The following is a 27475-nucleotide window of genomic DNA, read 5'->3' as shown; positions in this document are numbered from 1 at the left end:
CTATTAAATTGTATTTGATAGTTTATGTGCTAACATACTGCTATGCAAAAATGGCTACATGGTGCAGATAATCAAATATGTGTATTTTAAATTGTAGTACTCTCAGAGAACCTAGCAGAGTCAAGTTTAAGGAAAAATAATAAATTTGTTTTAAAAAATTAGAAGTATGTTTAGGGGCCTAATTATAACTTGTTTGTTATATTCAAGGCATCACTAGGGAAGAAATAGGTATTAAGTGTCTAAATGCAAGTATTTTAGAAGATGTCTTGTTACACAGTGATTACTTGAAAAGTGTGAAATTTGTCTCACACTAAAAATACGTATTTAGCCCTTCTGCACCCAGGGATCCTGCACCCAGGGATCTCATCTAACACTCATTCTGTTAAAATTTAGATCTGCATTTTTAGTTTACAAAAAACATGTTTTCTCTCAGCTAGATATTATACATATTTTAGAATGTGTAAGTACGTGTGTATAATGTATATGCACCTTACATAAATTAGTTAAGTTTGGGGCAGGGGGAAGCTTTGTCTGCCTTACCAAATCTAAATTAACCCTAAATTAAGCATGGTTGTCATGTTCTCATGTATGCTGGTTTTCCAAATGATTTTGAAATTGCTCGATGGCAGTGCTCTACAGGATTCCACGAAAAACCCACCCTCCTCGTGGTAATACTAGAAGAAACCACAGCTCTTGGAGACTTCAGCGTGTTCATGGGTAGTTATTGTTCTGTTTTTAGTGTAACAGCTGCTGAGGCACGCCAGGGAAGTTTTGCCACAGTGTCAGCTATCACTGGCTCAGAGCTTTGAGCAGGATTTGATGTTAGGATAAAGTTCCTTTGTGACACCTTCATCCTGGGTATCTCCTCAGACAGAGAGAAATCAAGAGCTGCCTGTTCCCTAGGGCCAGTGGAGTTATTTCCATGGCCTGCTCACCACAGCTGTGTTCCTCAGGACGTTCTCTTGGCCCCTCATCTGCTGTGTCAGCCCCAACTCTTGTGCTCTTCAGGGCACCTCACTGAGCAGCCAGCTGAGGTGCACCAATCCTTTCCCCTTTCCATTTAGCTGTTTCCACCATGCTATTCACGGTTTTGCTCAACACAATTGTTCAGTGCTTGTTGTATTTAAGTCATTGCTGCCACAGAACACCCCAAAGGATGTGCAAGCTGTTTTGAGCATAGGGCTACTTTGTGACTGCAGACATGTTTTGTGTCCTGAGCATGACAGCCACTGTATCTGCTTTGCCTGAGATTAGCAAAATGACAATATTTCCATTCACAAACATACATAATCCTTCCTCTCCTGAAGAGCACATTTATTGCCCATATATCTTTGAGTGGAAGAGGAGTAATGCTGGAAATAATTTCTCAGTAGTATCTGTACAGGTTGTCAAGTCTTCCAGTCTTCTTTTAGAAGAGGTGATACAAAAGGCTATGGCTGGCCTGCCTCATACACTTCAAATTGCCTTGGTCTGAAGTTACAATGTAGGAACAGCATCACCAGCTGATCTTTTAGACAGCCCTAGATATCAAATGCCTAAGGTTTGTTTAGATCTACTAATCACCTCTTACATTGTTGAATGTTACATTACTAGCCTGGAGTTCCTATTGAGTCTCCTTATGGATTTTATTTCTGAGAAATTCCAGGATTTGCTGATAGCAGATTTTTTTCTATGGTAGGAAAAGATAAAGAGGTAGCTCTGGAGTCATAAATGACTTGGGGGAAATGATGAGAGAATGGTTTGATTATTTGTCCTCAGGGCACATGAGCGTGAAAATCACTATGACCAGCCACAAAGGAAGTTCTCTTTTTATACAATACAATTCAGTGATGGGACAGGGATATTTTGTCAAAGGATGTTGGGAGGCCAAAATCTGTCAATATGATGAAAATTTGAGTAGCCAAATTCATGAGTGGTTATTGCATTATGGCTGGCTTTTAACAACATCTATTAGATGCTCTTTCCAGCTTCACAAGAGTACAGAGTTGTTCACTGCCAGTAACTGTGAAAATGTGGTGAAGAGGAATATCCCTTTCCCTACGTGTTCACTAGCATCTGACAGAAAGACGATACTGATACCATGTACTTTTATTATTTTCATATGAAGAATGCTTGAAGCTTTCAGAATAAAATTTAAGCTTCATTTTTCACTGACTGTCATTTGAAAAACCTTTAAATGGTTAGGGCTTTATTATCTGAGAAACTGCATATTCATAACAAGGTGATGTGCATACTGCTAGTAGGTCATGCTGCAAAGCTTTTTTTTCTCCTTAAGTAAAATTTTATGAAAAGGTAAATGGATTATTTAGGGCTGAAGGGTGTCTCATTTACTGTGTATAAACACATATATAAGCCAGATAAGCCAGTCTAGTCTTTTACTATTTTGTGGCAGCAGCAGCAGAGCATAAAGAATTCTGTGTAAGCCTTTAAGAACTCATCCTGATTCAAATACTGACCCTGGTTACACATGCACAACCCTCTGCTGCCTTCCTTTCTTGTACATATCAGCTTATACATTTTTCATAAAAATACTGCCCTTCAACAGAATCCCTGCTTGATATCAGCTACTTCTGTTTTTTTAATGAATCCATTTCTAGTTGCAAGCAAAACATCTGAGAGTCTGGTGACTAATGTCTGGAAAGGCAGGTTTATTTTTACAGGCTAATTGAGAAGTAGGTTACTCACATTAAGGAGACACAATTGTTCTCTCAGACAGACAACAGTATTTCAGACCCTTGCATTTCAAAATATTGGAAAAAATTGCTTTATTAGAATCGTACCAGAAATGAGTCCTCAGTTTTTGACCAGGATAAAATATAGGAGTAAAAAAATTACCAATTTTCAGTTTTCAAGAGTATTTTCTTCATGATACCACAAGTATTATTCATGAATAAAATGGAACTGGGAGGTGGGGGTTGTGCGAACATTGCTTCAGATTGATGATAAATATTATTAATAAATGAGTTATGTTGATCCAAGCAGTGCTGAAAGTTATCACCTAAATGTTTCATGATGCTTACACTAAGAAAGAAATGTGAAAGGACACAGCCAGATAATCTGACAGAGATACCTGTGGGAAAGGTGTGTTCTTACTCCCTAGGTGTGTGCTCTACACACAGTTTGAGCTGTCTGGGAAGAGTCAGGATCTGGCCATGGGGACTTCTCCTTGTGGTTGTCTTGGGCATGGTAACAAAGTCTATATGCCTTCCAACTACCTCCTGAGTGTGGGATCCCTCTGCTGCAGTTCATACCTCCTCCATCCCTTGCCCCTCTCCTGGGAGCTTTGCATTCCCCAGCTCTGACACTTGGCAGAGGCTGGCTGAGGTGGGGGAAGCAGAAGCATGGTTTGTCTCCTGCCATTCCCCATGCCATTCTGGGTATGAGGAATTTGGGCAGATTAAAGCTTCCCAGACCTGGGGAAGACAGAGGTGAAGCAGACTGGGCAGCAGAAGGTGCCACATGTGGTTTAGAACTGAGGCTGTGGGAAGGATCAGTCCCCAGTGTTGCTGTGGACATTTGAAACTGTGAGTGTACTGCAGTGTCATGTCCTGCCCCTGAAACCTTGTCTTGTGCTATACTGAGGCCGTGTTAAGAATGTGAGTTGATGGCATTCTTCATCAGAATGCAGTGTGTGTTTCTCCAAGCTGACTTATGAATATGCAAAACTTGCACAAAATAATTAAAAATCACTAACTCTTACTCATAATCATCTCATGCACATTTTATAATTTAGAATTGTGATTTTAGTAGCCTAAATTTGTTTGTTCACAGCTCTTGAACTCTTAATCTCCTTAAGAGCTTTAAATCCTCTACACTACATAGCTTTAAGGTGACCTGCAAAAGTAAAATACAGGATCCTGGTAATGTGATGTTCACTGCATGCTCTCCTGGTCTGACTTGCTCCCATTTTCCTGGCTGTTCAGAGCATTAAACATGTACTCCTAAAGTTGTTGACATTTGAGTTCTTTCCTTCGATCTTTAATGATACAGAAATAAGAGCCTGATCTGTCTTCTATACAGCTTCTTGTGCTGATTCCTTTGGCTGTTAATTTCCTTCATTCCTACGGAAGGCAAACCATCATTCTGATCACCACTTTGTCACTGTCACTGCCCTGTGCCCAGGGACAGGCTTGCCACCAAATTTAAGATGAAGATTAGTTACAGGTTCAATATTCAGAGGAGTTTAGGGTGTAAAAGTGATGTCTGGGAAAAAGAAATAAGCCAAAAGAGGATACTCATTTGTCAGTCTTGTATAGACTAGCATTCCTTTATAGGCAAAACTGAAGTTTTTTGTTAAACCAAGTGTTTCCTCTACAGGATATTACTTTTAAGCACTCTTTCATCTTAAAAGACATACAGAGGTTTGCCTGTGGTTTCTTTAAGGTTTGATTTGGTTTGGTTTGGTCAGGGTGGGGTTTTTGGTTGGTTGGTTGGTTGGTCTTTTGGGGGTTTGTTTGTTTGTTTGCTTCATTTAATTTTTAATACTTCTGTTTCAAAGGGTGCAGCATTAGCACAGGCCAGTACTGGAGTCAGTTCTGTTTCTGGTGTTTTGGATGTAGGATATATGTCCCCCAGTTGCAGATGCAGGGATCCTTCAGAACCTCAGACACTGCAGATTCCAGTGAACTCTGCAAAATGTAGGCATATTTTTTAGACTGAAAGCTTCCCTTATTTGTTTTCTAGGTCTAAGAAAAATGAAAAGAAGCACTTTCTTTAAGCACTATTCCATAAACTGTTGTCAGGAAAGATCTCCATCCTCCACCTTCCCTATTCGTCTCTCCATCAATTTACGCCGCTCTTGGGATATCCGTTTCTTCAATATCTCAATATTGCACAAGTTTTACGTGTCAAAAACAATCAGAATTACTGATAATTTTTTGAAAATACTGCCCTGCATCTTTTAGGAAAGTTTCCACAAAATTCAGTGATGGATCCTTTTCTGACTGACAGGTGTATGTGCTTCCACTTTCTACATGGAGAAAGAGAAGCATCTGTGCAAGTCCGCAGTAAGAGTCCTACAATAGCAGTACCACAAGAGCACGTAGTGAATAGTCTGTTTATGCCAACATAATGCTGTGCTGAAGAAAAGCCTCAGGATAATGGCAGATTTTTCACCCGTCCTTTTTTCAGATCCCTTTTTTACCCATCCCTCTGCTTCTACTGTCTTAATGCTGAAGATACCTCTTGCAAGCATAAATACAAAGGGCTAAAGTTGGTCAGGATTTGCATCTAAACTTTTTTCCCAAAAGCATGCTGCTTGGTTCACATAAAACAATTTAAATCTATCACAGTTTTACCAGACTGTTAATCAAAAGAAGTGCCCCCCAAACTAAATGTCTTTATTTCTTGTTACTCAAGACAGCATTTCATAGATAAATTTTCTTCTCTTAGTTTAAATTTTGAAACTGGAATTAAAGCCCATTACTTTTTTCTTACTAATTATTATTATCTTATTTATTGTTTTTATCAGTTTGGATCAAACAGAGCAATTTGCTGAAATACATTTAGCGACCTCCAGTCAAAGCAGCACTTTCCACAATTCTGTTCCACTTTCAGGAAACTGGATAGTGGTGAGCTCAGGGTGACATTTCTGGGGAACAGCCAGTATGAATTCAGCAGCTTTGCTGTTCAGGTGCTTGGTCCAAGACCACTCATGTTTTGCTGAAAACCGTATTTTGGAAGAATGCATTTCATAAAAGTATGATCTGCACCTCCCAGCTGTCATGTATGAAAAGGGGCCATTGATTAGTCATTTTAATTTTCTACCTGGTGTAGTTTGTAAATGGTGCATCTCAATTGTATTCTGGGAATCTTAAATTATCTTGTAAATTTGGAATATTAGTCAAGATGTTACAGTCATGGGCTTTGTGATAAAATACTGTTTTTGTCTGGAGGAGAGTGTTTCTAAAATGAATGTTACAGCACTACAAGGAGCAACTGCATGTTCCATTTAGCTTCTTTTCTTGCAATGGAGAAATATAACCATATTTAAGCATGAATGATTTTATTCAATGAACATGAACAGACTGGTATATTGAAATTACTTGTGCTTGGAGTTTATAAAAATGACTACTTACAAAAATAGATTACTTCTTTTATACTCTTTTACACTTTGATTTTGTAAAAGGCTAAACAAGATTCCTAAAGCTTCTCCTCCCTGAAAATCAGTTTTTCATGTAACATTGCCATGCTACTAATAATAATTTCTTAGTGCCTTTTCCTGTTCCAGACCTGAGTGATTTTATCTATAAAAAAGATGTAGTAGTTGCTGGAAAAAAAACCCAAACAACAAACTATCAACTTATTTTCCTTCTTTTCTCCAATTAAAAAACATACTTTTAATTAAAATGGTCACAATCGTTCTTTCTTAAGCTTTCTTTCTAGCCTACAACCCATGTCCAGTGCATTGCAATTGATGAAAAGTTGTTCTCATTGACCATGCTAATCTTAAGCATCTTGGAGATGGACATTTGTTTAGGAACTCTGGGGTGTTTCTGATTAAGCCTTGGTTTTAGGCTTTTTAAAACAGAAAATGTGCAAAATCCTCTCACTCTGAACAGAGCACTCAAGCAGCAGGCAGTATCCTTGCTCATACTTTCAAGTTATTTTCTGCTAAACCAAAATTATTTTACAGCTTTATTTTTGATTTTGTAGTACTTTTTAGCCCACTTTTCCCTCTGCTCTCACAAACTTAACTCACAGAGACAGAAATAGAGGCATTTCAGTGAGACTCCCTTTTTCAAGCTTTTTTTTTTTTTTTTTTAATGAGAATCTCCTTTTCCTTTGGGATTTCCATTGTTTCATAGTAATTTCCAAAAAGGGGTTAATTGTTTCATACATTTCTCAATTGTTGACAATGGTTATCACATCTCAGGTAATGAAAGACGAGTGAAGCTGGATCTGTCAAGAAATACTTGATTTCAGTATCTGTATCTCACTTTATTCCTATATTACTTTGAATTATGTATCAAACCTACTTTAAAGCAAATACATATCTGAGCATCACTCACTGTTTTATTTTTTTCTCTCCACTGATAACTGAAGGACAATCACATATCCAAAATAATATATTGTAATATTCAGGAATGGTACCTTAACTTTTTTCTATCCATTTCTGTTTCAGTTCTGATATCAGGGTTAGCCAATGTGATATTGTCACTCCTAAAGCATATTTTTTCCTCAAGATTTTATTAACGTTGCATTTACTTCCAAATTCCCTTCAGAATTCCTTAGATATTTTATCTACTGCATTAATAGCATGAATAAAGCATATCAGGGACTTAATCCATGGAAGGGGTTTCTGAGCTGGGATGAAATTACAGGTGTTCTTCAGGCCTGGGTTTATACGAACTCTTTGGATAATAGACCTCCCTAAGTCTCAGGAGTCTCCCCTGGAAAAATGAGAGTAATTATGTGGTCTTCTGCTACTGTTTTGGATCTAGATACCCATAGACAGATACAAAACCATAGAATAACTTAGCCTGGAAGAGTCCTTAATATTTTGAATTCAAAAGACCTTTTTAACAGTATTTCTCTTAGATGAATAAGTAGAACTAGAGAATAAATGTGAAAAAGTTTTTGTCTTCAAGCCCTGTCCCTAAAATGGAAGTAAAATGATGTTAAGCCTGATTCAAGTGCTTTTAACTGAAATTCACTTGGGATTTTTGGCTGGGATTTTTAAAAAGTACCAATTATTTTTATGTACCTAACCTGAGGCAGTCTAGGAAGATTTGATTTTTCAAAGGGGTTTGTTCTCAGTACTTTTCTCTGAAAATCTCTTGAAGAGACTTAACTGGAGGAATCAAAATCACAAGTCTCCTATGAAAATTTTGTTTTGTGAAGTTAGTTCTGTATCTCAACTTTATTATTTTGTCTAGATATACATCTAGGCCCCCTCTGAACTCAACTGTCTGTTAAATTGACTGACTTGTTAAATTTTACAAAGCAGAGGCAGAGATCATGTCTCTTGGTAGGAAACAGTTGATTGTCATGTTTGATTAATTCCTGTGGTATTTTTCAGTTCTTCTGAAAGACAGGATCTTCTAACACAGTGAAGAGTACATCACTTAAAGAGAATTATGCTAACTGCATTCTGTTTTGTAACTCTTGCTAGTGCTGTGGTGATAAATAGCCATTTTTATGTAACTGAATGGAAGATTATAGTTATAACCACTGAAAGAAGCTATTCCTCTTCATTCCTGCTTTCTTGTGCACTCATTAAATGTACTTCTTTATTTCACAGTTCCAATGTGTGGAACTAACAAATCTTTTCATGACACATTTACTTAATAGGTTTAATATTCAGCATTTATTCAGAGCATTTCTTTGCAAGATTTTTTAACACCCTACAATGAACTATTTTATATATTTGTGGTGTTGGAGCTGGTTTATAACAATATATCCACCCTGAGGAGAACTAGAGAAAGCAAAGTCAAAACTCTGCCTTTAATTCAGATAACGCTGGAAAGCAATTAATTAGATGTCCAAAACAATGAATTAGATCTCAGCAAGTTACAGAACTAAAACAAAAGCATAACATTTTAAAATACTATTGCTTACCTTATGATCAGGTTCTAAAATTATTTCACATATACAAAGGCTCATTTCTTGTATGTCAGTTAAGCTATAGTCGTGAAACTCCAGGAGGTCGAGCTTAAAAAATGTTACAATACTTGGGACAAGTTGCAGCACATTTCTGGTTTAATGCAAGGACACTGTCACTCAGGTTACAGAGCCAAGAAGTGCTGCCCCTTAAGTCCATATTTTTCCTAGTGCCAGTGGATGGGAAGAGTGATAATGTGTACAGAAATAGCTTGACTGAGATGTCATCAGTAGCAGAACCAGGGCTCATTGCCACTTGTGACTAACACTCGTGATGGCTGCTGAGCATCAAAAGATGTTTTCCATAGATGAAGGGAATTCTACCAGAAAAGATAGATTTAACTGCATCTGGAAATCCATGGGAAAACTTCTATTTTGACAAAATACTTTCTTCGAGAAATATTTTAAGCGGGATGGGAAATTCTGGTTGGAATAACAGAAGGAAAGAGAGGAAGCAATTAGCACTGCGAGCGTCCCTGGCCCAGAACAGCTGGCTGAGATGTGGAGAAGCCATTTGAATACAAGTCATTCACTTATTGACTAATTGCAAGCTGTCTTTCCCAATCTTTTCTGTTGAAGAAGATACATATTGTATCATTAAGATGGGGGGAGTGAACAAGAGAAAGGTTGATGCCATCATATGATATTTAAATGCTTTTCCTTCATATGGGAAACTCAGGTTCAAAACCTTGCCTTAATATTTAAAGATTTATTCAAAACAAAGCAGCTTCAATAGAGAAGCACAGAGCAGAAGCCTGGAATAGTTTCTATAACTGTGGATAAAACCCATGCCTAAAATGCCAGGAAAATTATGGAGCAATAAGTCAAAATTAAAATGGCCCTTACCCACAGGCCAGAAACACTTTCTTCTATTCCTTCCCTCCATTCCTAAAATAAATATGAACAGTCCTGGGTTTGTCCTGATACAGGAGGAGGGAGTCTTCTGAAAACCTCCAGGGAGAGAAAAACGCTTTTCCCATGCTCTCACTAGAAAACAGTTTCTTATTTACTAGGACAGGTGTAGCAGGCAGGATCTTAGAGATATGCAGGGTATCCAGGCTGTTGTCTAAGGACAGGAATTATTAGAATTATAGCATGAGGAGCCAACAAGTCTTAATAAAAATTAATCCCTTTATGAGGTGCAACAAGTCCTGCTTGGAGCCCTCATTAACATATCTGGAAAAAGTTCTTAGCCAGCCTGATTATTGTTATTTTATTTTAACAGACAAGTGAAACAAATCCACAGAAGTTAACTCTTGGCCCAAAATTATTCTAGGAGTTCTAGACACTGAGCGTTGTGCTTAGGTCATTTTCAGAATATGAGGCATTTTGTACATTTATTTCTCAACCAAATGCAGCAGTATAATGGTGAGACTTTAATGATGTGTAACAAGTTGACATCTTTCTTCAAATGTCAGTGAGTGCAAGCTCACACTTGCACGGTGCAATACTGAAATGAAATTATGACTTCAAAAATGAGCAAATCGACTTTCAAGTTCGAGATCTGTTTTCAGTAATTTGAATCTCCATTAAGGACCATGCCAACTCTTTATACACTGCTGGAATTAAGCCTAGCACTACTCTGTGTAGAGTCAGAAAGCAAAGTATATAACAAATATTGAAGAAAATTCTATCTGAAATAATGTTAGATTTCCTGGAATACAGATTTCTCTGAGCCTTGAGTACTCCCAGGCCTATTCATCTGAAAGGAAATTTACCAATTTCTCTCTGTATTTCCTGAGAGCTTCTACCCTCAATTTCATCTTTCCACCTGTGAATTCCCTCTGACTACTCAGCCCTGCCAGCAGTATCTTGAATATCAACTGACTGACTGCTAAGCAAAAATACTTATTCTGCATCCAGAGGAGGTTTACCAGGGACAGTTTGTGTGACTTTGGAATAATTGATCAAACTGGTAGGTGGGGGCTAGTTTACAGGGAGATTGACAGCTATAACTGACTTAAAAACTCTTCCCCATGGTACTGCATAAAGGCAATGCAGGGAATTGCTGACATGCTGGTGCACACCTAGTGGAAATGGATGCTTTTGTGGGCTGTACACCTTGCATGCTGATCTCCTTGCCAGCAAGAGGTACCTCTTTTGAGTGCTCAGCAGAAGTCTCCTGGGAATCGGTGTCTTTGTACACAGCAGAGTCATCACAAATTGGAGATACTTCTGTGTATGCATGTGAAAGGCAGAGAAAAATCTTTTCTGACTGCAGAGCTTCCATGGTTAGAGTGCTATGTTTAGTGTGGTTAGTGTGATTCAGATGTAGCCATGGATATCATGTATTTTTCCCATAAGTTATAGCACAAAATAAGGTAAGTGGTGTTATGAGTTCCTTCTCTTTCCAAGTAGCTCTGTGAAGCCAATCTCCAGCTTCTTTCCAGATCCACCAGAAACTTCTTGTTATCTGTTCATAGGATAGAGTCAGCTCCTAGGAGGATTGGAGTTGTGTACCAGATGGGTTCCTGGTACACTGCTTACTCCTTTTGTAAGTTGAGTGTAGAATTTATACAATTTCATCACAAGCATGTAAGCAACCTTTTTCATTTCAGTAACATTCCTGAAAATATCACAGGCTGATTTTTTTCATCATTATATATGCTCTTCATTTTATCCAATGCATAGCAGAATTACCTGCAGTGTGGCATCTGCTTTACTCCTGACCAGCTGCTTTAAAGATAGATTTCTCACACTACTATGCTTGCAATTTGGGTTTTTTTCCTCAGGTGTTCCTTCTGAGGGCCCTATCCAAAGGCCATTGAAGGTCAATGGGACATTCTCAGCTGGTGTAAATTATACAGCTCCATTTACTTCAGTTAAAGTTGACAGTGTGCATAGATGATACCTCCTAATCTTTACCTTTGAGAGAATTGTTTTTCCTATGTGTATATAGGACTAGTGTTAGATTGCATACTTCATATTCACAGAGTACGTCACCAATTAGGTTAGAGTACTCTGTTCTGCCTACCTGTCTCAGGAATAATGTTTCATTTCATGATGACATAATGGTGCCACCTGCAGTCCACAGCCTTACACAAGTGGTTTGAGATAATGTGGCTCACAATAATAAAGCACTGAAAAAAACAGAAACAGGAAGAATAGCAATTATCAATTATTTGTAGAAGGCACTGCATTTTGAAAAGAGATGCTTTATTTCAGCTACCGTAATAAGACCTTAAACTTCCCACTATTTTCCTTGAAAATGTAGTCACTGCAGCAATAATCTTTGCACTGGTGGCTTGTCAGAGGCATCCAGTGAAGGTCAGTACAGTATTCTCTGTAGCTCTTCATGATACCAAGGGCTCTGGAGCCTGCTAAGGCACTTCATTGCAAATGTCACTCCATGTGCACACATCACCAATGAGGAAAGCTCGTACCCTGTAAACTGAATTTGAATCTGAGAGATATTTCTTTTTTAAGCAGTGTAAAATCAGAATGATTAACTGATTAATGTTGTTCTTTTGTGTCTTTCTGATCTATTTGGTTTCTCTTCTCCAGTTTTATAGGGAGACCTATTTCCTAGTAAAGAAGGATGCCCAACTACCAAGTATTCTGATAGGAATTCTTTATTATTATTACTTTAATTTTGTGGATTTTGACATGGTTTTCACAAGTTGTTCTTCCACCTCCTTTTCACGGTTATTGAAAATAGAGTGCTTTACCTAAATAAATGAAAATAAGAAGTGGCAACCTGTACAGAGACAATGGGAAAACATACCACACTGTTTGGGAGAAGAAACATGGTGAAATAAAGAAGATATTAGAAAATCCTGTTAGTTCCAGTTGGAGTTGTTTCATAGGATGAACTAAGTATTTATGACTTTGATCTTTTTTTCAATTACTTTTCCTTGTGGGTAGTCTTCAGAGACTATCTGCAGACCAGATGGAATAACCACTTCTTTCTGCCTGAATATTCTGCTCAGTGTAGGGTCTCTTTTCCACTGATATGTGATTGTTGTTTAATAGGGTATTGATACAGGCCCATGTTTTACTCTACTTCGTTTAATAGTAGCGAGACAAATTACCCACATTAGTAGGAAATAAGGTTTATAATTACATTGAAGTAAATGTTTGATTCCCCTTCTTCTTCCATTGGTAATTATTTTAATGACAGCTTCATAATTCACCTAGCACAGTAATGAAGGGATGTCCGTACCTACATGATTTTCCTGAATGCAAAGGAAATTGCACATTAATCTGACATAATGTTAACATTAGGGAATGAATTGCCAGCTCAGTTTTAACCAGACTTCTTTTTATTCACCTTCACTTATTTTTGGTATGATTTTGTAATATATGCAATCCTGATTGCATATTCAGAGAAGATACTTAGATAGCTGAGCACTGTTACTTCCTACCACTTATTTGGAGTACAAACACAGAGATCAGCTATTGAAAGTCTGGGTTTAGAGTACCAGCTCCACTCTTTACTGAAGTTCTTGATTTTCCAAAATGCTGCATTTCTTGGCATTCTCAAAACACAGAAGTCCTCTGCTAAACCCAGGATTTCTGCTTTTTTCCAAAACTGTTTGCTAGGTTTATATGCTATAAAATAGCCTAGTATGGTAACCCTGCTATTTTTCTTGTGTTCTTCAGTCTGGGGTGTGTTAGTGGGTAGCTGTAACTTGAGAGCAACCGTACAAGAAATTATGGGGTTTATCTTTACAGGAATTTCTCATGGAATCAGACATTTTCTTTCATTTATTCTCATTGCTCCTGGACACCCTGAGAACAGATTTGAAATGCAGAGGAGGAAACTTAATATGGGTGGATATGTACGAATGTTTACATTTTACCCCTCTATGCTGTTATGCCATGGAAGTCTATCTATTTTAAGTTGTTCTTCAGTACTTAGTCATTCTCAACAACAAAAAGGAGCTAGTTTTAATTCAGCTGCTGAGAGATGATGGTGGAATGACAAGCAGTGATGATCTTAGTTGCCTTCAACACAATAATTGCAATGTCTTGGATGTGGGTGAGGCTTCACATGCTGCTGTTGGGCAGCCGATTCCAGAATTGACTCTGGCACCTCCTCATGAGCTGGCATAAATGCTCTGCGACACTTCAGGGCAGGAAGCAGCAAATAACTCTGTGCCAGCCTGAACTGCAGGGGTTGTTGAGATGGCAGAAATTTAATTGCTTGTGCTGGAATCAGGCCAGGAAACAGGGTCAGCTCTCTTGTCCTTTGGAAAAAAAAAAAAAAGTCTTCTGGCACATCTCAGAGCCAGCAGCAGCACTTGGAATTGCAGCAGAAAATTTTTGTTGCAGCAGGCTGCGATCCCATCCTATACTTAGAGGGTTTTCCCTGTACCAAAAAGCCTACCCTGCAACCTAAGGATTCATCCAAATAAAGCCAGTGACTCTCTTCACTAATATCTTTTGCCAAAAATCTTGTCTCTTTGGGCTAGGATGAAGATATATTTCTGCTGCCCCGTTCAGATGCCACTGATGATAGCCATGTGTCACTTTCTTTGTTTGCTTATTTTGAAGGAAAGAAAGGTGGTTGGATACAATTTTATTTCAAAAAACTGCCATATATCTGTTAGAAATCTGGTTATGCAATGGAAAAGAGAAATCCCAAAAATAAACCTGATATTAATCAACATCACCTCTTATTGTCACTGGAAAACATGCCAAGAAACAGAATTTGAATTAATATTTCCTTCCTGCAAATCTTAATGTTGGGCTTCTCATCACTGATTCTGGGCATTTTGGGCTCTTCATTTTGCTGTGTTGTGAATATGTCAGAATTTTGTTGAGGTTGCTTAGTACCAAACTTCAAGCCTTCAAACCAAACTTAAGTCACAACATGTTTCTCTTGAGTGAGCAGAGAAACTCTTCAAAATAAATATATAATTTCACAAAAATCATAATCTGTTTTTAGATGGTTCAGAGGAGAAAGGGAGACAAAATTAATCAAATTAATTACTGTTTGCACATGCTTTGCTTTGTGTATTTGGCAAAAGAAAATCACAGTAGTGATTTAAGGCAACTACTTTCTGGAGCACTCTGTGTGCAGCAGACTATTTGTGTCTTAGTAATATTGTTACGCTCACAGAAAGCTGTTGGATTCCTTCTTTTAGTTCCAATGTATGTAGCTGAGTTTCCTTATGAGTCAATGTTTACATAGCATCATGTTTCCTTGATAAAAAGCTGGGAAGGACTCATATGAGGCAAGATTAAAATAGTATTTCAATTTATTTGGAATACATTTATATTCTAGAATGCGTATTACAGAATATATATTATTATTTATACATATATATTACATGCATACATATAATATGTATAATAAGATATTATATATATTCTCTATATATACACCATATTTGATAAATTAGTTCTATATTCTTTCATGAACATAGAATTATATAATATGTTATATTGTTAGATATATGTGTATTTCACAGTGTCTCATCTTCTTCAAGGGGGAAGAATCTCGCCTCCCTAGATGCTGCAACAAAGCACTCAATTACCTCCCTAAGCTTAAGCTTTCATCTGATTTCTAGATCATTTCACCCATGTGGAAACCTCAGTGGTTCTATTTTCCACAGTGAATTTTCTGCCACTGTTTTTCTCCTTTCCTTCCATGCCTCTATCCTTACAAAATATTTTTACAGAAGAGACTGCAGTATTCACCCTCAGGTTTGCCGATCGTCCAGGGTAACCAGGATGCTGAGCACTTGGTGTTTTCAGCATGTTTCCTCCTGAGATGTTGGAACCAAACCTGATAGGCAAGTGCAAGAGCTCCCTGCTCCTGTGCCAGCTTTCCCAGGAAGCTCATCCTCACATTCCTACCCCACCATGCAACTTGCTTGTTCATACCAGGTGTCACACCCATTGTTATGGAAAGAGATAAACCTGGAAAACATAGAGCAGCTGCTAAGAACTCGTAATTATGGAGAACACTTATTAAACAGTTGAATGTATGCAAGGGAATACAACCAGGAAAGGAAGTCTGCATATACTTAAACAGGTATTCTAACATATTCTGTTAAAGTGTTATTTTCTACTCAGCACAAGAACAAAAATCAGAAACCAAGTTATTAAATGTGTACAGAAATCCCAGAAAAACGTGAGCAGTTACATAAAAATATTATATTTGTCAAGTGTTGCCGTTTCACAGTTTTGGCAGGTTCGTGAGCTTCCAAGAAACAGGAAAATATCTGCTGTTTAGCTGATACATGATGGTTTTTGGAAGATCCAGACACCATGTCATAATCTTAATTTAACTCTTCACTAGAAATCTTCAATAATACATTGCCTTGAGTGCTTGTGGCATTGCAGAGATTTAGATTCTTCATGGAGATGCTTTCAGTGTCCATACAGGAGATGAATTCAACACTAAACACAGCATAGGAAATAAAATAAAACTCTGGACAGAAAACTGACTTTAAAACTGTGCTGGAAAAGGCTGTTGGTTTTGTTTCTAATTATGTGTTCTGTGTACTAACTGTGAGACATTATATGGACAATATATGGTGCTTGAAGCACCAGTGCACCTGTGTGAAGGCACTACCTGAAGCTCAAAACATGAGAAAAATAAACAAAAAATAAATAAACAAAACAAACAAAAAGCCCACCCCAGATGTGAAGCCCTTTACATTTGGAAGTGACTGCTAACAGAAGTGCAAAGTATTCAGTAGAAATTTCCCAAGGATTTAAAAAATTAAATATGTGACTATGAGATAAGGAAGTGTGACCTTTACCCTTAAATTAAGCTTAGGCTTAACCTTTAACGCTGACCCCTCAGGTTATTTTAGCTATTTCTGTTATAATGGTCTCTGCTCTGTCTCTACCTATAGCTCTTCATTTTCCATAGGAAACATGGTTTAGAATATTATTTTAATAAACATTTAGAATTGCTTCAAGTTTCTCAATTGATTTCTTTTCCACTTTATACTAAAAACTTCCTATATTTGAAATCTCTGCTGGTCTTCATTTTGGAACTTACCCATCATTGGCAAGACCCACCTCCACTGTGTTATCATCCCCTGAATAGTGTGGCCAGTTCAGGGACATTAAATCTGTTTGCCAGGTCATTCTTTTGGAATGATATCCAAGAGATATGTTATTAACTCCCCCACTGACTGACAACAGAACAAACAGTGTCATCAGTTACTTTCTGTAAACACTCATCATTATTACAATTGGTGTTTGGGGATAGGTTGATGCTGCTCTGGTGTGGAAGAGCATTTTGTACTCTTTCTGCCAAGTATCATCTTCCTTTCCTGCTTGACATACAAGGCAATGGCCGATTTTTTGGTTTTGTTTTTTTTTTAATAAGTAGATAGTGGGACCTGGATAGAGTCTTGTTCTGTGTGAGAGCTTTTAAATATGCAGCCATATTCACTGCTGTGTTTGCAGCTTCTCCAAAAGGTAACCCAGAGAGGCCAGCCAATGACTAATGTCCTTTTTTGCTATGTAGGGAATTGTGAGTAACTTCAATGAGCAGAAATCTCAGATACATTTAATGGGAGGAGGCACTGCTGGGTTAGTACACTAGTTTATCATCTCTCACAAAAGTTTAGAAATATTCTTTTGCATAAGGACAGAACAATAAGATTGCGAACTAAAAGAAGGGATATTCATGGAGAAAGCTACTGGAGACATACTGATATTCTCACAATACTCAGAGGAGTTATTTGCAAAACTTTTTGCTCCTACTATATTTTGCTATTGGTTTATTATAATTGAAAAATGTTGTACATTATGCTGTGGATGACAAGGCCAAAGACAGTCGCAAAAACTTAAATCTGGTTGATTGACATGGAAAGTCAACATTTTATACTTACTTTAAAAATGCTCCAGCCTGGTCTCTTAATTGTTGCACAACTAAGTCTTCATGACCACAAGCAGGATACTAAAAAATTTGCCCAATTTCTGTGTTGCATAGTAAGTTATGAGGGGTGTTTTGGATGGGGAATACACACATACCCAAGAAGCTGTTATTAACATGGAGTTCTTTAATATAAAGAAAGTGTAATACAACTACACAGATCTGTATGTTAGGTCTCATCTGCAGAAATGGAAGTGTGCATGCATTTGTGTCCATGCTGAACCTGTTTAGTAACTATGATTGCTTGTATATATACCGAAATTGTTGCATAAACCTAGCTGTGACTGTTAAGTAGAAGCTTATTTAGGTTTTTACCATGAAAAACCTAGAAAGTCATTGAAAATCCAGTTACAAGTTCTCCCTCACATAATTTAACTTATAGCATGTTTCTCAGTTTCAGAGGAATATCTGTGGGCTTCGTTAGTCAGTGCAGAAAGATCTGTGTTTGAGGCTCCTAGGCACCCTTGTAATACAAATAAGGGTAATCAACAAGCTACGGTTTTAAGTAATTGGTTTTGAAATGACCCTGATGATTCTTCCATGCTGTGAGCTGTCAAGAAAGGGCAACATCCAACTGTGAGGATTCCTGTCATTGCTAAGCCACTGCTGATGTACTTAAATCTCTAGTGCTGGTGTAGAGAGACTGGCTCAGTGGAAGTGGTTCTGTAAACAGTCTCTGTTTTCACTTTTCAAGAACTGAAGTAGATTCAGGCAGGTGTCATATCACAGCTGTCAACAAAAATGACTCATTGGCTTTGATTTTGAGTCAGAGTACCTACCTCATTTTGTAGAAAAACAAGAATTCTCCTTCCCTTCACTCTTCTCTCCAGGCAAATGATTTTAAAATCAAACTTCCCATGTGTTTATATACACAGGAAAATTATTTTTTTGTGTGTTTTGGGTCTGTCTTGACTGCTATAATTACTGCAGCATGTCAAATTCAATGCAGAATTTCTTGCCATTAACCAAAAAGAAGCTATCATTGAGTTTGTGTCTTAAGTGTCCTTCAATAAGCAAAGGACCTGAGTCCAGTAGAATGCTATAAACTTTTAACATATCAGTTACACCACTGTCTATGTACAGGAGGAGCAGAGTTGTTAATGAAATCCTGGCACTTGTTGAGGATGATGTGAGAAGTCTCATTGCCTGCAATGGAGCCAGTATTTCACCTGATGTTTAAGGAGCAAACTCAGCTGTGCTGGTGGACTGAACTGGTGTCAGTCCATTCCTGTTCAGAAGAATAGAAGTTGTTTTTTTTTTTAAAAATGTGTCTCTATAGTCAAGAAGAAAACTGAAAGTCGCTTCTACTTCAGCTTCACATATTCTAACAGTGTAATATATGAACTCTTTTTCCTCCATTAGTTCAGGGGGTTTTGAGTACTTTAGTCTGAGGAATCGAGCTAATCTCTCTGAGAAGAAAAGGTTAAAATATTTTATCTGCAGTGCTCTGAAGAAGGCTTTACTTCAACCACTGAGAGACTTGCAAGAAACATGGGTTCATTTCAGCTGCTTCACTATTCTCACTGGAGGCCAACTTCAGAGGAAATTGGAAATGAGACTTAAAAAGTTGATTTTCACTTTCTGGAGCAGCACAGCTACTGAAAAGATAAAACTGTGATGACCAACTTGGGTGGAAAAAAGAGTGGAGTATTTCATAGACATCAGAAAAGACCAAATTTCTGTATTGTGATGTTTATAATGTAGAATTTGGCTTCGGAACATCATAATTTTTCTGATACCCCAAGTGGGGAGAATGGGTAGGTAGCAGATAAAGGTCTTCCTACAAAAATACATTTTTTTCAGTATTCCAAGACGGGTATGGATAATTTAGGGAGGTACAGTAGGATATTTGCTTCATTATCAAATAGTAATAACCCTGAGAGACAGACTGTTCTGGAAAGATCACTTTGATAATCAAGTACATTTTTTTCTGAATTTTTTTTTTCACCTTCTCTGCTGGTTTTGGGTTTTGGGGGGAGGGCTTGGGGAGGTGGGGGGGTGGTTGGGGTTTTTATGTATGCATTGGGGTTTTTGTTTGTTTGTTTAGGGTTGTTGTTTTTAAGTTTTCACAGATCCTAGAGGATGAACCAAAGAAGCATTTATTTGTAGCCTTTTGCCACCTCATACCACCTGCAGTTCAGAGGGCTACAAGAAGTAGAGCAGGTCACTGATGTTGTCTTAGACCTCATTTCTTTGAGACATAGTGTCATATAAACTCTGCCTATAAAAATTATTGTGGTGTTAGTTTAGAGTTAATTGGTAACAATTTTTTGGCTGACTGGACTGTAATTTATTTCATTCAAATCCAACAATGAGCATTCTCCTTCTTGCCCAGCCACAGCATATCTTGTTGCAAAAATGCAAGGAAGAGCCATTCAAGACAGTTTCTGTTCAGAATTTTAGCCACTTTGTTCAGTGCTGTTACCCTACCACATAGCTAGGGAGAGCAGGCTATTAATGGACAAAAAGAGTTCTCTTCCTTCAAAGGTATCCCTTCCACCCCTTATTGAGTGTCAGGGGACACCTACTGAAGTAAAAACACAGAGAAAAATCTACTTTTTGATGCACCATATGAACTAGAATCTCACCTGGACCAGAGCCAGATCAGGGTAGGGAGCCTCCTATTCCAGGGACTTCACTGGCTGCTTGAGGCTGCTGCCTTTCTGTCTGTCTGGCACTTCTGCTGGCATGGAGCAGCTGGAGAGTGGGACAAGGATTTGGTTTTCTCTCCCACCCAAGTCAGTATCTTTTGGTCACAAGTTATTCAAGTGTTTTAAGTTAGGTAAGCTCTTACGTTGTCAGGAGGGCTGTCTAACACTCTTCCTCTCCAACTAAGTGGCAAGGTAGTACCAGCACAAGCCACGCTAACATTTCATGACTGGACTTTGAACAGAGCTGGAGAAATTCAGGCTGGCAAGAATGAGAATTTTCAGGTTTTTTACTGGCTTTGTGCAAGCTATAGTCTGCAGTGTCTGGCTAGCTGAGGGTAACTTGAATGGATTATTTTCAAAAAGTACATTTCCTCAGTCTGACTGTCAGCTGCTTCCTGATAGGGTTTAGTCAGGAGACTCACTGCCAGTCTTTTAGAAACTAACCTTCAGAGCATGTTCATAAATTGCATGGTTAAGTTCCACATTTCTCCATTACCCATACCCAAAGGTGCTATCTCTCATGAAATCATGTCTCTCATTGTGAAAATCTAATGGGGAGAAATCACTATAAGCATTTCTCAGGAGCTGTATAGGGAAAATAACCTCAGTATCTGCAGACACCCAGAAACAAACACGTGCTTACTGTAGGCAGTCCTTTCTCTTACTTAGTTCTTCTAGTTAAAGCTGGCCAGGATTATGACTATGGGAAGAATGATTTTAGGACAATTGTACTGGAATTTTGTTGGCTCTAGTATTGAGACTTGGAAAAAGTCTCAATAAAATCAGAAATTGTGTGAATTCTTGCTCATGCAGAGGTAGCAAGATTAATATAGTTGTCATCTTCTGGGAAGCATTAGGAAAATCATCCAGAGAAGCCTGTGCTGTTGTAGCTCCAGTGCCAATGCAATCTTTCTTGAATGCCCTTTGTAGCAAGAGTATTGGCAAAATCTAATCTTGGTGAAAAAATTGAAATTAAACCAGGGAAAATTTCCATCAGAATCCACCTGAGATATCTTTTTCTTTTTAAAATGGACCTTTCTCCAGTGAAAGGTTCAATTTCAGCCTGAAAAGAAATCTTTCATTTTGCACTATTTACAAGAAAAACTGAAGGAATGAAGATGTGGATGACCAGAAGTGATCCTCTGATGTCATTTTAACTGAGTCTACTGGTTAGCTCTAATAAGGATAGAACAGTGTTGCCTCTCCCTGCATGCAGCAGGTATTTTGAGGAGGAAGAAAGGATCATGCAGGGGTGAAAGATTTCTCCAACATTCCAGTCAGTGCTATTCCATCACCATGCAGCATTTGCAGAGGTTCTTATTCCCTGTATTTGAGCTTGTAAGCAGTAGGTAGGAGACTGAATTCTTTCACCAGCATTCAAATTAAGTATATGGAAAGCTTCCTTAAATTAATGAGATTTTTAATAGAGTGTAGGTATACTGTTAAACATCTACTTAAGCAACCTCTAAGAGTAGAGACCCAAAGAACATATTTAGGTTTGCCTAAAGATAAAGTATGATTTACATTGTGGAGGATTTGATTTGAAGAGAGGCCAAAAAACCCTTTAAAGTATTTTACAGTGAAATAATATTTTGGTTATCATCTGTAGTCTTTACCTGATTATGGAATAGGGATTATTTGCAAAGATCCTTCCCTGCTTATTTGATCTGTCTGAGTGGGTTTTTATAAAAATGTCTGGACCACATTATTTCTATGTTTCAGAAATGCTTTTGACACACATTTGAAATGCAGGATCATTACTGTGTACAACATGTTTTTTAGACAGTAACAATTAATTTATACAGCCAGATGTGAAACTCGGGGAAAAAAAGAAGTCATAATGGATGTGTATGCGGGAATCCCCTTTCTCCCTTAGCTGTAATTGAACAAATGGCACTGAGATAATACTGTAATTGTTTGCCTTTTCCATGAAGCCAATATGAAGATTAAAGTACCATCTGGCTTTCTGAAAGCCAAAGCTAGAAAACTTTCAGCTTGAAAGAAAAAGCAGTTGGATCCCTGTTGAGTGGACATTTTATATGTAATTTAGCTTTGCTCGTCTCTACTCAAAGTTCTAACCACAAATAAGCACTCTGAGCTTTTGTAAGTCGGCACCCTAATAGAAGTATTTCAAAGTATCTTTTCCTGGAGGACTCTGATAACCTTGGGTCTGTTCTTGTTTTTATTCTCCAGTTTAGTTTAGAGACTTAACCTGAAAAGGAAATCTGGTTAGATTATTTAATAATAAGGGATCTTTTTTTATTCTTTCTCTTTGTGAAATAGTAACTTTTCCATAAACTTTGTTTTCAAAGTTTCCAGGATTACTAAAACTACACTTTTTGCACATCTATAACAATTTCACTATGGCATCTTGACAAATATTTTTATTTAGTATTGTTTCTGAGATCTTAAATAGATTTTTGCAACCATTACAGAAAAAAATAATTTTAAGTGATGCTTCACCCATGAGATCAATATTTATTAAATATTTATAAAGTAATTTCAATAAAAAATAAGCATTTTATATTAGCAAGGAATTTCACGGAAAAAATAAAATTACATTTTCAAGCTGAATGAAACAAAATTTGTTTCAGGAATTTTTTTGTAAAATAAATCTATTTTTCTTGGATTTTTTTTCTTGTTACCAGCTCATCTAAAACTTTCTATTGATAAGAAACAGAGAGTAATTTTTAGGCAAGACTTCATCTGAAAGAATACTCCAGGACTGCTAGTGTTGGAAGTACTGTGTCTAGTTTTTTTTCCAGGCAGTATTACCACTGTCAGAATCAGATACCCACTTTCATTTGATTACCCTTGTATGAAATTTAGCCAGTAAACAAACGCATGCAGGAACTGCCCCTTTTTTCCCTCTGCCCACCACCTCAATGGCAAAGCTGCTAAAAAGGTATCACCAAGTCTTAGAGCAAAGTATTTTCACATTTTGATCTGGAGATCTTCCTCTAGTCTGGGATTCCTGCATTTAAAAAAAAAAAAAATTAAAAATAAAAAACAAGTAAAACAGGAGGTGAAAGGATGGTCCAAATCCCAAGCTTTCTAGAGTCTTTCCCACACCCTCAAAAAGGAATGTCGACCTACCAGCTTTGACTGGATTATTTGGGCTGAGTAGAAAGCATAACTGGTGGACAGGGAAGTCTGTTTTAATAAAGTGCTTTCTTGGAAATATTTAACACTCAAAATCCAGTAGACATCCAATGATTAGTTTCCTTCTCAGTGAACTCAGTGCCCCTTTGGACCAAGCAAACTTCAAATGGCTTGAGAAATCTTTGAGAAGCAAACCTTGTTCTTCTTCTTGTGCTGTCTGACCACCAGTGCTGGGTCAAAAGTACTGAGCCTCGTTGAGACAAAGAAGCCAGATAAAACCCACTGTTGTTACCCTCAGAACCATCTGATAATAACAGTGTGTGACAGGACAGATGACTTTGGCACATTTCTGCTTTTAAAAAAACCCTAAAAGATATTTTTCAGCAGGACATTTTCAGTAAAGGTCTCCTGATTCAGTCAATGTATGTGACCTTTATCTAGAGAGAACATAAGACTGAATTTGGGATTTTGTTCTTTAAAGCTGTGAGCCCCTTTGTTGTCTTTGGAGCTGTTTTAAAATTACAATTTAGCGAAGCATGTAGTTATTGCTGTGTGCTTCAGTCTTGGCTAGCTGAGTTGTATTTAGCAAAATCTGTAAAATAAAATTCTCAAAGCTCAAACTCATTGAGATATTCATCCTTATGCATGAATTTAGGCAAGACTACCAGTGAGGTTTGGTTTGAATAGTCACTGTTGAGCAACACTGGAAAAGAGCCAAGAGATGGGCAGCAAACACTGATGTGTATAATTTCAAAGCTATTTCAAAAAATTATGTCTGTAACTATTGTCTCACCTTCACTGACTGTAAAAATGAGAAAAGTAATGTTTGTCCAAGGCAAAAAGGGTTTTGAATATTAATTTGTATTTGTAAAACACATCAACCAGGTAAGTCAGGACACAGTTTGACCATGAATATGCAAATACACATAATCCTGTATTTTCACACTTAGCAGAATGATGCAGACAAGAAATCCTTTCCTTCTGAAATACATGACTTGCTTCATTAGGCAAACTGTATAAGACAGAACTATCAGCAACAAGCTGTGTTGAGATTCCACTTGCCATTTTATTTTGATCCAAACAAGAATTGGGTTTTAATATGCCTTGTGATTTTGTTTTAGATAAAACACTCCACCCATTGTATATCATAATTTCTCCTGCAGTGTTTTTCAATAAAATCTCTTTTCTGTCTGAAAAAAAAAGTGCTGGTTTGTTCTTTTCCCCTTTTTCTCTGCAGTGCATAGTTTGGGACTGGGATTCCAACGGAAAGCATGACTTCATTGGAGAATTTAGCTCAACTTTCAAGGAAATGCGAGGAGCTATGGAGGGAAGACAGGTAAGTGGAAACCACCTGAGCAATCTCAAGATGTAATCTCTGCAGAGCAGAGTTCCCCAGACAATCCTGTCATAAAGCAGGTGACATTGCCTCGTCATCTCCCAGAATTTAGTTGTGTTGATCTCTCCCACAGGTTTTGCTGTTACTTGGACACAATAATCTGAAAATGTAAAAAAGCATTTGTTTCTGTGCTTTCATGCCTGAAATGCTTCAAGTTTTTTTTCTAGTTCCCAGTCCACAGGCATTTCTTTCTGCTAAGATTTATTTCCTTTGAGCCCAAGCACATGGTTTCCATGAGGTGCTGAGCTGCAAAGCAGATACCCATTCTGGCTACTCAAAGCATTTCCCTGCTGGCCTAAAGACCTCTGTTGGGTGAGGGTCATTCTCCATCTTTCTCCATTTCTCATGTGCTGCATTCATTGCTGACAGCTTTAACTAAAACTCCTCATGGTGAAACTAATTGGTTTTCTAAGTATTTCATGATTTACAGTCCTAAGGGAAAATGAAATTGTTAGCTTATCAATAATTTCACTTCTTTATGTCAGCCTGATCTTTTCAAATTTAATTTGATAGTAATTACTTAATATGATAAGTGATTTGGCATATCTAATTCCAGAAATTGTCATTTTCTATTATTACTTACTACTAAAGGTATTAGTTTTGATAAATTCTCTGAGGGGGAGTTAAAAATGTTGATCCTGCAGATAATTTGCATTCATTGTTCAGCTGTTGTTGCGATCTCTACCCAAAACACAAATGCCTAATAAGCTTTATATGGGCTTTATAGTATTGAAATGTGTTAGTAAAAATCTAACACAGAGTCAGAAGGTGTTTGATAAACGGTAAGTAGTCAGTCTATGCCATAGGTCAAGAAACATTTATGGCTCTTCTAGATGTTTTCTGTTGAAGTTCTTAGAATATACTAAGGTTTGGCAAATGCTGCTCATGTGTGTAAAATACTGCTGATATGTATCAGTCATATATTAGTCCATTATAAATAACTTCTGAACACTGATTGCAAACTAAACCCTGTTTGCTCTTTCAAATCAAGTCAGAGGATCAAAACTTTATCAAACAAAATTTGAGTGGAAATAAAGAGGTAAACAAATCCCAGAATGAATAACATTAACAAGGCCGGTGACGCGTCAACACTCCAAATTTGTATACAAATACCTGTGGCTCAGGAAGAGACTGTGTGAGAGTGGTAAAGGGTGTGTATCTTCAACATAAATGTCTTAAAACCACATCATGGTCCTTCCTAGGAGACAGCTTTTTTGCCAAGACAAGAGCCTTGTAGTCCAGAATGCCAGGAGTGGATCTGCAGGATAATCTATGTATTCTTTATTATGATGGAGAAATAGTATGCTTTTTTTCATCCTCAGGTAGCAAAAAGGATGATTACTCTTTCAGAGGCATAAGAAGTTAATGCAGCCATTTGTCAGTTCTTGTTCTAGGTTGTCACTGCAGTATCAGAGTGCTGTCCAGAAATATTTTAATTTTGTCCCATGGTTTAAGTGCCTGAATCTGACTCTTGCTATGGGCCTGCCAATTGCCATTCTGCAGGTTGTCTTTTACCTGTAACCTTTTACCTGCAATCTTCCTCCACACACCCTAGGAATTGTACCTTTTTTATCTTCCTTATTCCTCTCATTCTGTTGTGGCTGTGAAGTTTTTCTGTGGGCTTGCACCTGCAAAACCGTGCAGTTGGTGTAACTAATTCTCATGGGACATAGTTACCACCAAGGTGGGAATCAGTTTCCTTTCTCCTCTTTTCTAATCCTTGTTTCTTAGCCTATTCTAGAGGGAAATAAGATTGAATGGATAAGATAGTATTAGTCATTTAAGTGGCTGATAAATAGCGGTTCAACAATATAAACAGCCATGCTAGGTGGCTCTACCCCCTGATGGAGTCAGGGTTTGGTGAGCACTAATTGCATGATAGACAAGAACAAGCAGTAGGAGTTTGAGCAGGTCCTGGTGGAGATGATGTACTTATGGAAAACAATACAGTGATCACATGTTGTACAGGAGAGGTCAGTTGTGTGGGAAGCCACATCACTTGGCTGGAGCCAGAATGCTATTTCCCTTTCCCCTTCACTCTCTCCCTGTTGCTCCCTCATCCTATCTCATTTTTCTCTATTCTGTAGAAAGAACTATTGCTGATAAAGAAAATATATGCCATTGTCTGTGGACCCCATAAAAACATCTTAGTGCATAGTTTATGTCAACATCCTTTGTGCAACATTAAGGAATGTGATTAGAAGTTATCAGTTCTTTTCTTTAGTTTTATCCTCCCTAAAGAAAAAGCATGTGCAATGGAGTGTTTACTTTGAATAAAGAGGTTATAGTGAACCTTGAGGAAATTACAGAGAAGGAAGGTGTTTTCCTTCAAGTAGATGTGTTGCTAGCTACTTCTGATAAAGAAGGCCATATCAGAAACATGTAATTATATGTGGGTGGGGAGATGAGTAGGTTAAACATAGTTCTTTGTTCCTAGAAGAGACCCCTTCATGGTCTCAGACCAGAAAGTACTGTTTTCCATGTAGTACTCCTTTCAGACAGAGGAATAAAACTACATCCTTCAGCCCCTGGTGTTGACATTCTTTCACATTGCATCACAACAGTGAGTGGTGAGTGTTGAGGAGGAGGGCCAAAGCCTGGAACTTCATCTCAAATGCTGTGGAAGCCTGTGTAAAGAGCAGAGCTCAGGTCTGACATCCCTATTTGAGTTGCTAGGAGATGCAGTGAAGCTTCTTGTTCTGGTTGTATTTTCTTTTGTGACTTTACAGCCAGCTACAGTACATTGCTATAATTCTGTCCAAAGATAATCAAAACACCCTAGTGGTTGTCAGTCAGGGTTTTTCACTTTCCCAGGAAACTGGAGAGAATTGGAAGGAACATTCATCATTGATAGGGGATCCAGAAACTTTGATTAAGCTT

The 27475-nt window shown here is 37.7% G+C and overlaps 1 protein-coding gene across 1 annotated transcript in view; it reads left to right on the top strand.

Annotated features, from left to right (window-relative positions):
• The window catches only part of CPNE4 (copine 4), a 225848-nt gene that overhangs the window by 147126 nt on the left and 51247 nt on the right, over positions 1-27475 (top strand). The window contains exon 9 of the mRNA XM_058831839.1: positions 24437-24535. Coding sequence (XP_058687822.1) covers positions 24437-24535 — 99 coding nt within the window. The remainder of the gene's footprint in view (positions 1-24436; positions 24536-27475) is intronic.

The sequence above is a fragment of the Poecile atricapillus genome, chromosome 2 (assembly GCF_030490865.1).
Source record: "Poecile atricapillus isolate bPoeAtr1 chromosome 2, bPoeAtr1.hap1, whole genome shotgun sequence".
Lineage (NCBI taxonomy): Eukaryota > Metazoa > Chordata > Aves > Passeriformes > Paridae > Poecile > Poecile atricapillus.
Note: the sequence above shows the minus strand (reverse complement) of the source record. Positions and strands in the feature narration are given on the sequence as shown.